The sequence below is a fragment of the Nuphar pumila genome, chromosome 6 (assembly GCF_984573655.1).
Source record: "Nuphar pumila chromosome 6, dmNupPumi1.hap1.1, whole genome shotgun sequence".
Taxonomy (NCBI): Eukaryota; Viridiplantae; Streptophyta; class Magnoliopsida; order Nymphaeales; family Nymphaeaceae; genus Nuphar; species Nuphar pumila.
In genome coordinates, this window is record NC_143254.1 from 107,825,520 (window position 1) to 107,841,527 (window position 16,008).

The window sequence follows — 16,008 nt, forward strand, 5'->3', positions numbered from 1 at the left end:
TATTTTGCTGTCAGGGATATGATTTTTCACCCAGTAGAATAGGGGTACCACTGTTCGGGCTACTTGAGTAATTTGCTCTAGTAGAGCGGGGCACCCGCGCGCGTGAAATCGGTATCTAGGGCGCCGTGGTGCCCGATTAGACGTAGACGGACACGTCACCGGTCACCCGGTGAAAATGGCCGAGTGGGGGCCACCTGGGGGAGGGGCTCTTTGGTGGGTCGTGCTGGGGAGGGAGGAAAGCCGCGCGAGGGTATAAATGGAGCTTGCCGGGGGGACGAGTTTTAGAAGAATTCTACAGAGAGAGAGAGAGAGAGAGAGAGAGGAATAGGATTAGGGCGAGATTTTTGCTTTGTTTTTCACCTTTATTTCCTTTTATTCTCTTTTCAGCCCTAAATCTCTGCGCTCCATCTTCTGGATCTCTGTTATCTGCTTGAAGGATGAAGGCTAGGGTTTAGGGTTTGGAGAGTCTACGCCGAAAGCAGGATCAAGGGACTCCCGGGAGCGCTCGTAAGCGAGAGCGATGGACAGCAGTAAGGCGATCTCGCTCGAGGAGATCAAGAACGAGACCGTCGATTTGGTGAGACGCTCTCTTCTTCTGAACTACTCTGGAATTTGTTCTTTCTTTCTTTCTTTAATTTCACAGGAATTTCTGATCATCGATTGCTGTTTCTGATTCGTTATCGGTTTATTCCGATATTTGCGAGGTTTTTTTGCGGATGTGGGAATTAGCTAGGCGTCATTGATTTTCGCCTCTTTTTTTTCCCGATTTTTTGAGTTACGGAATAGAGTTCTACTTGCAGTATGGTTAATGGATGTTATGATGGGTCATGCACTCTTTGTCTTTTGATTCACATTGGAGTTTTTGTGTTTTTTCTTGCTTTTTTATTGAGTTTAGGTGTTTCTCATATTGATTCTTCATATGCTCATTGAAAATTTCGTTGATATGTTTAGTGTCTTGGTTTTGCTATGTTTTCTGGCTCTTAGATGAGTTTCTCTTTGAAATTCACCGGTTAATTAGCCAACTGTTTGCTCGATCTCTTTGTAAGTTGATATCTGCTCAAAGTTTGACGATATGCTTTGTAGTTTCATTTATAGGAATCCTGTTCTTTTTTTTTTGTCAGAAATATAGTCGTCTGCCAAACGAGACTTTTCTGTATGGGTCCGGTTTTGGTCTTCCTATTATTATTATTATTATTATTATTATTATTATTCATTATATTTCCGTGTTTTTTCGTTCGGGTTCATGTGTTGCCTTATGCAGTGAAGAAATATTATTTTTCTTGATCGTTTACTTTTTTCCTTTGAAGGCGGGGTCGTTTTTGCTTATGCTTTCTCCTAGTTAGCTTTTGCAGATCTGCGATTCCTTTTTCCTCCCAAAGCAAAATAGGGCTTCATTTTGTATCACGAATTCTAGTTGTCGCGAAAGCGGCTTTTCTATTTTCTGAAAATTCGTGCACTTTCTTTTATTCTTATATTGATATTTCCTCCACGAACATTCTGTTGTATTTACGTTTTCTCGTTGATTATTGGGTTATATTTCCATCTAATTGAGAGATGAATGTCAAAAAGCTTTATTTTTTAAAAAACTATCTGCGCTTTAACTTTTTTATTTGCAGTTTGGACGCGACTTTATTATTATTTTTCAATCTATAAGCAGAGCCTTTTTTATAAGGTTTTGTTTCTATTTTATTTCTAACTGACAGTGTTTCCAGTTTTCCTTTCATTTATTTATTTTATTTGACTAAGATGAAACAAACTTTGAAGGAGGGTACATTCTTTTGAAAATAACAGGTAATCAAGGACACCTGTCATACGTTATATTTAATTTTCTGTCTTCTTTTTTACGCCTTCACTATTTGAGCCCAAGCTCGATGAGCAAATGAGCAATTGAACGGCCCCAAACTTTTCTCTTGCGTCTTCTTTATTCTGTTTTGGACCACTAAGAATCGATACTATTCTATTTGTTTCTCTGCTGGCCTTCGCTGTAAATATCATTCCTAATTAGCAACATAACCGATTTTGTTGTTTTTCAATGCATTTGGTTGTACGTCGAGGTGCTTTCATGTGCATATGGCGGCACTCTTCTCGACCGACCATCTCTACAGATGGACAAAGGGAAATGACCTGGCTCCTAGAAAGCCCTAAGTAGTTTTATTGTTTTTCAAGGGGACGTTTGGTATCGCTTTCTCATGAGAACCTGATAAAGCAATTCTAAAAGCCTGAAATCTCATTACTGAAGCACCCGAACGTACCTTTGTTGAGAAGGAAAAAGGAGGTTTGTGGGAGGCAGGACCCGAATGTCCATGCAACGTGGCTGGATTGCTCATGTTTCAAATGGGCATCACAATTTTTTTAGAGCCATTGAGCCTTTAACGGCATCGGACGACTGAGAGCAAAAGCTAAATACATGATGGTTGCGTGCCGTTCATCGCATGGATCGTGGGTTTTCCCCGTTTGGGGGAGTCACCTTCCGCTCAAAAATCGCGTGACCCGTTTTACACGTAAAACTATTAGGATATTTTGTTTTTATCGACAAAGCTCGGAGAGTTTTTTTTTTCATATCCTTTATATTTATTTTTCTTATTTATTTTTAGTGCAAGATTTTACATTTTAAATTTATTTTATTCTTGCCGGTATAAGGGGGTGTATGAGTATCACACAGAAAACTCAGTTTTTTTTTTTTCAGAAACGCATCGATTGGCGTGCATTTTCGCTAAGCACAAAATTCCAAAACAAACATGGCATCGCAAATTTGCATGGACAGTTGTGCCATTTTACCATATGCACCCTCTCTTTCTGCAGAAACGGTTTCTTGGGGGGTTCTGTTTCCACTGCAGTAGAATCAAACGCCCCCTAAATTTTTATCTAATTGACAGCCAATTTAAACTTTTGTCACTTGTGGCCCCGACCCCGAGTAAAGAATTTTAATAATTAATTGATGAAAGTCTACGTGACCATTCATACGACCGCCGTGCTGCATTTCCGGTTCTGAGACCGGCCTTGTAAAACCTGACGGCCATGATTTATTATTGCCTTTTCTTAAGTGGGACATTTCTCTGAACGCGGGACCCGCCTGAGATCGGAGGGTGGGTTTTACTAGAAACGGGTGGGCCAGATCTCCAGTTGCACTGGGCTGGACCGAGGTATATCAATCAACAACTTCTAGACAATCGGACGCTTTTTCAATGCGTTCAATCCCCATAGTGTCTCAAAGGAGGAAAGTCCTCGTTGTGTCGTGCTTGGAAGTTGGGTTAGCCTCTTTGGAGTATTGGCTGAAATCTGTGTGTGCGTGTAGGATTTCAGTCGGGATCGGGTGCAATCACATGGCACAAAATTTGTGCATTAAGTACCTGATTGCCCTCCATCAGGCTTTGGGCCCCACAACTGACAGGCCCTGCCTACGAGAGATGAAGGGTGATCTAGGGATGACATGGGACTCTACACCGTCTCGTCCTGTTTGAACATGGGACGGGAATGAAGGTTAAAATCAAAACCCCTGCCGGGATGAAAGCAGGGATGAAGGGCAGAATTTTGAGACGGGGTGGGTGTGGAGACCTTGTCCCCCACATTCACCCCGGTCCACTGCCACCCCTAGGGTGATCTGGTGCTTAATGTACAAATGTTTGTGCAATCATATTGCACCTGACCTTTTCATGAAAATGTGTTTTTAGCAAGGAAATACGTGAGTGACAGTCCATTGTATCCGAAACTCTGCCCTGATTTTTATGAAGTCTATTGGTGACTGAACGCCATCTCGTGAAGAATACTGACAGCATTTTCCTTTTTCTTCAACTTTTTTTTCTACGCTTTATGATATATGAGAGTAATTAGTCAGGATCGGATGCAATATGATCAAGTATTTGTACATTAAGCACCCGATCACCCTCCATCAAGTCACAAGCCCTGTCCCCAAGATGGAGGGTGATCAGGTATTTAATGTATAAATATTTGTGCAATCATATTGCACCTGATCTTTTCACGAGAGTAATGGGTTAGTTTCCTTCCAAGAAACGTCAATATTGCTTCTTCTACGTTTTCTTTCTTTTTATTCGTATGAAAAGCCTTCTACAAGCTTACTAAAGTAGATGTACTTTGTTAGGGAAATCCGGAAATGATGAATTATGGACTTTTTTTTCGGGTTTGAGGTTGGGACATCAGACGATTCCTCATCCCCACTTTCTTGTATAAGTGGCTTGCTTTTTTTTAAAGGCAAGCATGGTTTAGTCAGGCCCCTACCAGATATCTCTTAAGCCCCGGCAGAGGGATTCGAACCTGCACAGGACCCCCGCTTACCACATGGGATACCACCTCGGTTGTATAAGTGGCATGCTTTTCTTTCACACTGAAGCCTTCATGTTTTCACTTTTTTCTCCCGAAAGTTGCCGTCTTTGGAGATGTGGCTTCGATTTGGAATCTATTTGGCACAGGATTCCTTCTTTTTTTGGAATTAAGTGCGTATTCCTGTTCTCGCGTTTTCAGTTCCTTCTTTGCAATGTCTAATCCTTCTTCCCTTGAAGATAAAATTCATATTGCCGGCTAAAGGACCAAACTAACGTTAATCGCATTTGCAAGCTGACACTTTGTTGGTTATGCAGCTAAACTCTCAACTTCTAATTCAACACACTTCCACTCTCTCTGTTCATTAAAAACTGTGGCGATAAGAAATTAATAATAAGATATAACATTTATCCATTTTTAAGAGTCGACTCTTAAAGCTTCTAGAACCAGAGCGCATCTGCCGGTAGACTCAATCTTCTAATTGCATTTTTCTCCTTTTTTGCGAGGAACTCCTTAGGTAAGTTGGTTGCGGCGAAGAGTGTTTCTTTCTTTTCTTTTTCCGTCTATCAAGTAGATTTACAGTTCCTCTATTAATGGTATTCATCCATCAAGTGCTTCGAGGCAAAGCGTTTTCAATGTCATCTTATTGGACGGGCATTCATTGTTTAACTAATCGTTTTTTTTAAATTTGCTCGTCCACAGTTTCGTTTTTTACATGGCTGCTGAATTCCTATTGTATGGACAAAACCTATTGTATTACGTTTTCCCCCCCTATCTACCACAAATTTTTTCCCAAATAAGTTTTCTGTTTTAATAAATGAGAAGTGGACGCTATGAACTCTTGTGCTGATTGTGATCTGATATTGGTTACTAGGAACGTATTCCGATCGAGGAAGTCTTTGAGCAGCTAAAATGTACCAAAGAAGGTCTCTCAGCGGAGGAAGGAGCCAACAGGCTCCAGATATTCGGACCCAACAAACTGGAAGAGAAGAAGGTAATGCTTCTTTTCGACTTCTTTCTCTGCATTATCACCATTCCTGATGGAGGCTTATTTTGATGCAAGAAATGCTTTGTGTAAATGCAGGAGAGCAAAATTCTCAAATTTTTGGGATTCATGTGGAACCCTTTGTCTTGGGTTATGGAGATGGCAGCTGTGATGGCAATTGCCTTGGCAAACGGAGGGGTTTGTGCAAACTCTATAATATGAATTGCGTGCCAATCATTAGGACACTAGTGATGCACGTTGAAGTTGTATTGGGATTAAGAGGTGGCTTTTCTTTGGACAGGGGAAACCTCCAGATTGGCAGGACTTTCTTGGAATTGTGGTCTTGCTGGTTATCAACTCGACAATCAGCTTCATTGAAGAGAACAATGCCGGCAATGCAGCAGCTGCCCTAATGGCGGGTCTTGCTCCCAAAACGAAGGTAAAATATTCCAGATTCTTGGTTGCAGGTTTCATCTATCAAGCTTTTCTTTCTTTTTTTCTTTTCCCTGTCCTTGAATGTTTTTTGCATTTCTGTTCCGGAGAAGGAGAGATATGATGGAGAACCAAATGCACCCACAAATGAGATTGTTCCAGCTGCTCTGGGTCTGGGACCTCTGGGTTATGCTCCAAGTGGTTTAAGATTTTAAACTAGAAATATGGGTTTTAATTTCAAAACAACCGGAAACTGTTCCACATAAATAATGTGGGGATTAACTGTGTGTTTTGTTTATTTTTTTTTATGCAGGTCCTTAGAGATGGGAGATGGAGCGAAGAAGATGCTGCAATTCTTGTTCCAGGAGATATTATTAGTATCAAACTTGGCGATATTGTCCCTGCAGATGCTCGGCTGCTAGAGGGAGATCCATTGAAGATTGATCAATCTGCTTTGACTGGTGAATCTCTACCAGTTACAAAAAATCCTGGAGATGAGGTGTTTTCCGGTTCCACTTGTAAGCAAGGAGAAATTGAAGCTGTTGTCATTGCAACTGGTGTGCACACCTTCTTCGGAAAAGCAGCTCATTTGGTTGACAGTACTAACCAAGTCGGGCACTTTCAAAAGGTTTGTGAGCAAATTGTTAATGTTTCTTTAATTTCTACAGTTCCTCTTTTGTGCCTTTATTCTAGGGTGAAGTTCTCAATTATGATCATGGGACTTTGGTGAGACTTAGATCTGGTCTAGTTTTATTCTTTCAAATAAGATCTGTCTTAGTTTTTCATCAACTGGGTGATTCGGGCACCACAAGTCATGCAGACCGCTTTGGAGGCATGGACCAGTATTGTAGTGTTCCTTTAAAGTGATTTTGAGTCAGCTTGAGTTGCATAAGTTGTTGGTCGTTAAGCATTAGCAGATATCTGAGAGTTGCATGGAAGCCCCAGCATATTTTAACAATTATTTGGCTCATCATTCTGCAGGTCCTTACTGCCATTGGTAACTTTTGTATCTGCTCTATTGCTATTGGAATGATTGTGGAAATCATCGTGATGTATCCAATTCAACATCGCAAATACCGAGATGGCATTGACAATCTATTAGTTCTCTTGATTGGAGGCATACCTATCGCTATGCCTACAGTTTTGTCTGTAACTATGGCCATCGGTTCACACAGACTGTCACAGCAGGTAGTTTCCTGTTACCAAATTCATATCGTTCCTCTTGTATTTCCATTATGCTTGAAGCTGCTTTTAACATGATAACTCTTCTTTTTACTCCCACTTCTCTAGGGGGCTATCACAAAAAGAATGACTGCAATTGAAGAAATGGCTGGCATGGATGTACTCTGTAGTGACAAGACGGGGACACTAACGCTTAATAAGCTTAGCATAGACAAAAATCTTATTGAAGTAAGTTTCAATTTATTGGATCTCAACCTTTTGTTCAGGTTGATTTATTGTTTTAACATGCTTTTGCAACTTTAGGTGTTTGCAAAAGGTGTCAACAAGGAATACGCCATGTTACTTGCAGCTAGAGCATCAAGAACTGAAAACCAGGATGCTATTGATGCTGCAATGGTTGGAATGTTGGCAGACCCAAAGGAGGTAGTCATGGAAACCAAAGGATATTCTTTATCATTTAGTAACTACTGAATTTTAAGTCAAGGCAACTCATTGCTTGTGCAGGCCCGAGCAGGTATAAGAGAGGTTCACTTCCTGCCATTCAACCCTGTGGACAAGCGAACAGCTCTCACATACATTGAAGCAGATGGAACCTGGCATCGTGCTAGCAAAGGTGCTCCTGAGCAGGTAACCTGCAATTGATATTGATCTTCAGATTCCCTGAAAAAGTATTGCGGAATATTTCTCTAATTGTCCATGGAGATGATAAATTTCTTTATTATGGTATTGTGCTTACTGAGCAGATGCTGAACCTTTGCAATGCCAAGGAAGATGTTAGGAAAAGGGTGCATGCTGTGATTGATAAGTTTGCTGAACGTGGACTTCGATCTTTGGCTGTGGCAAGACAGGTCTGTCAATCTATCCTTATTTTTCTTATTGAATGATAATTTCTTGATAGAATGCTGCTTATATGATTTATTAATCTGCATCAGGAGGTTCCCGAGAGAACAAAGGACAGTTCTGGTGGACCATGGCAATTTGTAGGGCTGTTGCCATTGTTTGATCCACCGAGGCATGATAGTGCAGAAACCATTCGTCGAGCTCTCAATCTTGGTGTGAATGTGAAGATGATAACTGGTATATCTGATTTGTTAAAACAAAACCATTCTTAAGGTTATTTCTTAATATGGATATATCATATATTACAGTTATCAAAAGGAAGAGATGAAATTTTGCACATAGAAGTTTGTTCTTTTTTTCTTTTAATGATGAAAGATGTGCTCAGCTGAAAGATTTCAATTGGTATACATAAACTAGATAGACATTTGTGGTCTAAAATTTAAGTTTTGCTCTTAGTTTTTTATCATTCAAACTCAAAATCTGATAGCTTTGCTAGGGGTCTAAGTTCAGTACCACAAATTTGAGACCAGATTGTCCCAGGGAGTTGCTACTCTTTTGCTCCTTTCATGTCAACTTTCTTTCTTGCTCATGTACTTGTTACCCTTGCAGGTGATCAGCTGGCTATTGCTAAGGAGACAGGGAGGAGGCTTGGAATGGGGACCAACATGTACCCTTCCTCTTCATTGCTTGGACATGACAAGGATGCTTCAATTGCTGCACTTCCTGTTGATGAGTTGATCGAAAAGGCTGATGGATTTGCAGGAGTATTTCCAGGTATATTTTTCCAAGTTGACTATAAAATCATTCATTTCATAATTACAACAGTGCATATGACTGCCAAATTATCAACATTATTAACCTTGGGGTTTGTCTTGTGGAAACAGAGCACAAGTATGAAATTGTAAGGAAACTGCAAGAAAGGAAGCATATCTGTGGAATGACTGGAGATGGGGTGAATGATGCCCCTGCCTTGAAGAAGGCAGATATTGGAATTGCTGTTGCTGATGCTACTGATGCAGCTAGGAGTGCATCAGACATTGTTCTCACAGAACCTGGTCTTAGTGTCATCATCAGTGCTGTGTTGACCAGCAGAGCTATTTTCCAGAGGATGAAGAACTACACGGTAACTGCTTAGAGTGTTAATTTCAGTGATTCACAACTCATTGAATTAACTGAATACTTTGACAACTTATCTGAGGGTGTAATTAGTATGACTCCTAGTGTGTGTGTGGATCTGTCAAATGCATTAGCAACTTAACCTTATTCACCATTGCCCTTGTTTTGATTGCATGAGATTTATGCCTGTGATTGGTTCAGTCATGTCCATATGCAAATAATTCTTTTCTATTGTTGGTAGTGGACTTGACCAATTCACTGAAGCCCATCAGTAGCCTTATCTATATGGTATTTAAATGGGTTAGGCTGAATCTTTGTGTCATAGCGAGCTTAGATATGCCTGTGCTGTTTCTTTCTTTCTTCCTGGGGCAATGATTGAACATCACTTTTTATTTTGCTCAAATTTGAGCATCGGCGAGCCTCAACAAAATTTGAATACCATTGGGCGTCAAGTCCTATTAGACTCGTGGTGCATTGGATTCACTACTTGACTTTATAGGAGTCTTATAATGAAGCTTATACCTCAAACTTGTTTCTGTATATTTATATTTCAAAATATGCACCATTACTTTCATTTATATAGGAAAAACGCATTATAAGCCCCAATCATCAAAACTAAAGGCTTGCAATTTTTTTCTTATAATGCTCTAATTATCATGAAGCTTATGCACTGCTTCCTGGGGACCCTAGTGATCTATCACCTCAAGATGTTTCATGACATTGTGTCTGTGTGTGTGTTACCATGGTCTTCCACAATGTAAACAATATTCCTAACAAATTTTTAAAAGTGACTTGGTAGTTTAATGCATTAATTGTCACGTCCATGGGTCTGTCACACAAATAACGGTGTGGTGCATGATGTTAAAATTATTAAAAGGTATATATATATATATATATAAAATCTCGAAAGGTTCAGAAAACTGATGAATCCTTGTCTTGACGTCGAATTAAATCCACTTGTGTCCTTAGTTGTCAAAAGTGGTCTAGGCGATAGGGCCCTGATTTTTCACCTAGGTTTTCTACGCGGTGCCTAGATTGTCCCTCTGCTAAGGCCGCAGAAACATGATTGTCATTTTTATTTTTATTTTTGTTTCCTTCCTTTCTTTTTCTTCTTCCTCTTGCTCGAAAAGCTTTCTTTTTTGTTCTCTCCTTTTCTTTTTCTTCTTTTGCCTTATTTTTTTCTTCTCTTTTTCTTCTTCCTCCTCCTTTCATTCCTTTGTCTTACCTTTTTCTTCCTCTTTCTCTTCTTCAATTTTCCCATTGTGTTTCATTTTTTTTTCATTCTTATTTTTTTCTTATTTCTTCTTCCTCCTCCTCCACCCTTTCACTCTCTTTTTTTTCCTTCCTTTTCTCCTTTTTTTTCTTATTTTTAATTTTTTTGGTTTACATGTATGCATTTATTTTTGATACACACATATAAAATCTGTTTATATATATATATATATATATATATATATATATATATATATATATATATATATGAGAACGGGATTCATATTGTCTCCTTTTTCTTTACGTCACCGGTAAGACCCTCCAAATATCAAAGTTTTAGGTGTTTTATGCTCATTTTGAACTATTAGATGTGTTTATTAATACTTATTTATTGAAAAACAAGCTTTGTTTCAAATCGATTTGATGTAAAAATATGAACATTATATCATGATATTTTTGTGCGATATCAACCGATGATTTTTTTTACCTCTTTAAAATCCACATCTGAGCATAAAAATGCTTAATCAATTACATGTTCTATTCAACAACAATCATACACATCTAACAGTTCAGATCGAGCATAAAACATCTAAAAGCTATGATTTTTGGAGGGTCCTAACAGTCACCTAATGAAACAGGGGCTGGATAATCCCCATTCTCTCTCTCTCTCTCTATATATATATATATATATATATATATGCTACAGTGCTTCGGGACAACCTACTAGAAATCATAGTTGTAGGTTACATATTCTCAATCAGACCTTATAGATGTACTTAACAGAGTTTATTTGATAGGAATCATGTTTTTTGGACATCAAAATAGGTTTCTTTTAAGTCATGAAATTTTGGTACATTGTGAGCCGTTGATTTTTGAAGATATTGAAAAAACCTACATGTATGCCATAATCACATGATCCAAAACTTGTTTTTCACTAAATAATGATTGTGGATCATGTCTATAGGGTCTGATCAACGAAAGAAACACTCAAATTTTAAAAATTTGAAGCTTCTATTAGGTGGTAGTAGATGCTCCGGGAGCACCCTATCATTACTATATATATATATATATATATATATATATAGAGAGAGAGAGAGAGAGAGAGAGAGAGAGAGAGAGAGAGAGTAATCCGATGGTGTGCCTCAAGTTTTGGTGTATGTTCGGTATTATGCAATTTCATGAATCTTGTGACATGTTACATTGAATTACACAATTCATCCATAGTTACAATCACAGTCACAAATATCGGCGATATTTTGAAAATAACGTGATATTATCGTTGTAAATTCAAAAAACGATAATATAGGTAAAATATTGTGATATTTTGAAAATATTGTCAATTTGATAATATCGAGATATTATCATGAGAATATCGCGATATTCTTGTGATATTATCAATTAGTTTTAACTATTTATTGTAATATTTTTTGCTTTTCTTGATTTATATTTTTTTGGCCCCTTCTAGGCCTCCTAGTCGCACCTAGGCCCCGATTAGTCCTTTTAGGGGTCTTCCACCTAGGCTCCGACTAGCACTTTTGACAACTAAGCTTGTGTCCACATCCATGTGACATAGACACACTCTATACTGTGTGTAAACATGAAACAAAGATGGTAAAAATGGCATTTGATGTTGACCAAGTCCAAAAAGTGGAAAAAAATGGTAGGGTATGTGTTGGACACACCCTTCACTGCATTGGCATGTACCCAGGCATATCCCTTCTGTATCCATGTTGCACATGGTTGACAGGTGTCTGGCAGCCTTCTGGAAATACACCATGTTACATTACTATGGGTGTTTCTTTTTAGAATTTTGTAAAGAATAAATGATCTATTTATCAGTTACTTTGGAATTGCATAATGTCTGTTATTGTGTTTCAATTTCTAAAATACACATGGTTGGTGATAATAAATGCATCAAATCACCTTGTCTTTTAATTTATCCTATTAATTTGTCAACATCCACTAAAAGTTGGATGTTAGCCAACCTGATCCAATTGTGCAGTCCAAAGCCTTCTTTCAGGCCAATATGATCAAGAGTTTCATGATTCAATTACCTGGGTCATATTGGATCCAAGTCTATCTGTTGACAGACATTTTAGTCAAGCTCGTGACTGCATTTTGTGTTAGCAATTACTTGCACTCTTTCATGAAGTCTCGTTCTATGTGTTTGACACTATTGAGATTGTTGATGTGTTTGCAGATATATGCCGTTTCCATCACAATACGTATAGTTGTAAGTATCTTTTAATCATGTTTTAGGTTATCATTATCCTTGTCATCAAATTTGATTGGCCTCTTTCATCCTTTCTTTATGTTTGCATGTTAAGTTTCTTTATATCTCTAAATGCAGCTGGGGTTCATGCTTATTGCTTTGATTTGGAGATTTGACTTCTCTCCCTTCATGGTTCTGATCATTGCCATTTTAAATGATGGTTAGTCTCATTCCACATTACTACTAATAAATTGGTAATACTACTTTTCAAGATCATTTTTTAACTGACAATTTGTTAATGTTAATTAGGGACAATCATGACAATATCAAAAGATCGTGTTAAGGCATCTCCTCAACCTGATAGTTGGAAGTTGAAAGAAATTTTTGCAACTGGCGTGGTTCTTGGTGGTTATTTGGCTCTGATGACTGTCATATTTTTCTGGGCTATGTATGACACCAACTTTTTCTCGGTAAGCATTTCTTCAGTGCAAAATTAGGAATTCTGAAGGACATGAAATTGCCTGTAGTTCATTTTTGTCTTTATTGTTATGGTTCAATTGGGTCAATGACTAATTTTTACTCGTTCTAGCAAAATTAGTAGAAGGTCACATATAGTGAGCTCAAATACATGTTTTGAGAAGAAACCCTGGCCATAAGCGATCAACATTATAAATCCTTGTTCAGAACCAAATCATACTCATTTGCTGATTGTGGGGCTTTGAAATGATCGATAATATAGTCACTGCTTTTGCATAATCCAAAGATCAAGTGCGATCCCTTTTTCCATTGGATCCTGATCCCTTACCTCCTGGTCACATCCAGTTTCTCATGATAGGGATTGAACTGTCTGTAAATGATTGAAAATGGATTTGATCTGGATAGGCCAATTGGACCCTTAGATTGAAAGCCAGATCCTGATGGATTTGACTAAATAGCACATATAACCTTCACTGGAGAGAATTTATATCTGTTCTCTGAATCTATTTTTTGAATGCAGACCATCTATGTTACATTTAAAATTATATCATCCTTTTGCTTCTCTTTGTGCATGCTTTTGTGCCATTTCATGGGATAGCATGTCCTTAAGTGTTTGGTTTAATGGATTACTTGGGGCGCTTGCAGGACAAATTTGGTGTAAGATCACTAAGGGGCAGTGACGATGAGATGATGGCTGCATTATATCTACAAGTCAGTATTGTAAGCCAAGCCCTCATTTTTGTCACCCGTTCTCGCAGCTGGTCTTTTGTGGAACGCCCTGGTCTCCTTCTTGTCAGTGCCTTTATAGTTGCACAACTGGTATGTGTTTCTGGCGTTTGACATTGTTTTAAAGCTTGTAGATTGGGGTAGTACCGTAGTAGTTGGCAAGACTATGCAGTATATCTGTGTGACATGGACATACGTGGACCAGTGTGTTTTGGCACTAGCCATTAATGTTTGACACAATTACTACCAATTTGATTCTGCTATATATTATTATGCACCCCAACAGAGGAAAGAAGTGTCAAATTACTGGTGCTGAATATTTTTTTTATAAAAATCAGCACTGGCTGCTCCAAACTTGGCAGTGACCTAAACTCATTTGCCTTGTAGCTTCTGTTTTTTGTTTTATACTTGATGTTTTCATGCAGAATGTTCTGTTGTTGGGATTCAATAAGAGCTGATATTTTCTATATGAGTAATGTATTGGTTTGAATTAATTAACAAGCATGTATGTAGAACCACCTGAAGAATGAATAACGTGTTCAAGTAATTGGCTTTACCAGGTGGCCACCCTTATTGCTGTCTATGCAAAATGGAGCTTTGCTAGAATCAAAGGATGTGGGTGGGGCTGGGCTGGTGTCATCTGGTTATACAGCATTGTCTTTTACATTCCCCTTGATTGGATCAAATTCTCTGTCCGCTATATTCTCAGTGGAAAGGCATGGGACAACCTGTTAGAAAATAAGGTGTTGCTGATCGTTTCTTTTCTCAAATTTGCTTTTTTTTTTCTCTTTTTCCTTTTCCATCATGTGTATGTTTATTTACTCTACTCAAAGACTTGGGTTTTATGCAATTTTGTTCTATTACTGTCAGACTGCATTCACAACCAAGAAGGATTATGGAAAAGAGGAAAGAGAAGCTCAGTGGGCTCTAGCACAACGAACATTGCATGGGCTTAAGCCTCCAGAGTCCACCCTGTTCTCTGATAAGAGCAGTTACCGGGAGTTGTCGGAAATTGCAGAGCAAGCCAAGAGGCGTGCAGAGGTTGCAAGGTATGCACTTGTGAACCTGTATTTGCATATATACTTTCTAGATAATTCTGAAGGGTTATGATAACCATATCACTTTTACTAACACTCACTGGTAGAAAAGCATCTCCGGGAGCTGTGATTAAGAAAGAAATACCCCACAACTTCAATTTTTTTTGGTTTGTCAGGTTGTTTTTCAGCCACCAATCAGTCAAAAAACGGCCGTATGGTATAGTTCGATGTGGACAGTATCAGCCCGACCATTTTTCAGTGAAAAGCTTGTTTTTATCTGTGTTTTTCAGTCCGATAAATTTTCTGCCAGGATGGTACCAACAAAACTATTTTCTAGCCTATGGATGCCTGGAAAATGCTTGAGAAAAACCAATGAAAATGGGTTTTGTCATCCAAACGGACAAAAATCAGTTTTTTGCAAACTGAATGTGCCAAAAACCTGTTTTTTGGTCAAAACCTGGGCTCTTACACAGCCTTGTCTGTGAGTCTGATTGCCATTGAGCGATGGTTACGACGCTTGTATATGACCTCTCTCACATTGTGCTCTCATTCGATTGACTCGATTTTAAAGCATGTGTGGTTGGATAAGGATGACCATTTATTTTGCTACTGATCTAATACCAACACATCCAGCTAAGTAAGCATTCCATCTCGAAAGGACCCTGAGTTTTCACCATATAGTTGTAGGTCATTTCCCAAATTTCTTAAAAGAAAAAGAAAAGGAAAAAAATTGTAGGAACAATGGTTTCGAATTAAGTTGGAGCATCCTCGGAAAATTGCTGATGTGTTTTCAATCAGTTGATGGTAGCAGAATCTCAACCATCGGGTATCTGTCACGGTTTCACTTAACTAATCATGTTGATGCTGGTTATATTGCATTTTCTGCTGTTTGTGAGTGGATGGACATGTTCTATTTCCATGTAATGTTGGTATAATGCATGTGTGTACATCCTTGCAGGCTTCGTGAGCTTCACACACTCAAGGGACATGTGGAGTCGGTGGTGAAGCTGAAGGGGTTGGACCTTGACAACATGCAACAGCATTACACTTTCTAGATCGTGGACATTTTTGAAGAGTCTATATGACAGTGAGTGCGGGTATCCGACCATCCATGGCTATTGGCTAGCACATATTTTGCTTTGCTTGTTTTCTTGTGCTTGCCCTATGCATATTGCAACCTCTGCAATTTCCGAATTGTGGTGCAACTTTCTTGTTCCTCCCATATTTGGAATGAGAATTTCTGAAAGTAATGGAAGTTGAATTCATCATGCACGAGGTTGACCAACATTTGTGTGTGTTTGTGTGTGTGTGTGTGTGTGTGAGAGAGAGAGAGAGAGAGAGAGAGAGAGCATCTAAATCGGTAATTAAGGCAACAACAAAAAAGAATGCTAAACAAACTGACCCACATATTGTGCCGCATTGAGGACAATGTCTGTATCATCTACAAGGCAAACTTCTAAAGCCTTTGGAAACTTGCTTCGGATGCATGAAAGCATGTTTTTCCTATGCAT

General features: G+C 38.7%; 1 protein-coding gene across 1 annotated transcript; it reads left to right on the plus strand.

Moving 5' to 3' along the window:
* Positions 1-283: 283 nt before the first annotated feature.
* On the plus strand, positions 284-15,782 carry LOC149835609 (plasma membrane ATPase 4-like). The gene is made up of 20 exons (XM_090008627.1): positions 284-577; positions 5,153-5,272; positions 5,363-5,461; positions 5,565-5,702; positions 6,009-6,323; positions 6,677-6,883; positions 6,986-7,105; positions 7,181-7,300; positions 7,382-7,504; positions 7,621-7,725; positions 7,810-7,954; positions 8,327-8,491; positions 8,602-8,840; positions 12,246-12,278; positions 12,396-12,477; positions 12,567-12,727; positions 13,380-13,553; positions 14,021-14,203; positions 14,331-14,509; positions 15,456-15,782. The coding sequence occupies exons 1-20, from the start codon at positions 521-523 to the stop codon at positions 15,550-15,552; spliced, it is 2,862 nt and encodes a 953-aa protein (XP_089864753.1). The 5' UTR covers positions 284-520; the 3' UTR covers positions 15,553-15,782.
* Positions 15,783-16,008: the final 226 nt, after the last annotated feature.

What these genes read in the sequence shown, in the direction of transcription:
- LOC149835609 (XM_090008627.1), top strand. Translation starts at nt 521, where the DNA reads ATGGACAGCAGTAAGGCGATCTCGCTCGAGGAGATCAAGAACGAGACC. An exon ending in GTCTTGCTCCCAAAACGAAG is followed by an intron (nt 5,703 to 6,008) that starts GTAAAATATTCC and finishes TTTTTTATGCAG; the next exon opens with GTCCTTAGAGATGGGAGATG. An exon ending in ATGACACCAACTTTTTCTCG is followed by an intron (nt 12,728 to 13,379) that starts GTAAGCATTTCT and finishes GGGCGCTTGCAG; the next exon opens with GACAAATTTGGTGTAAGATC.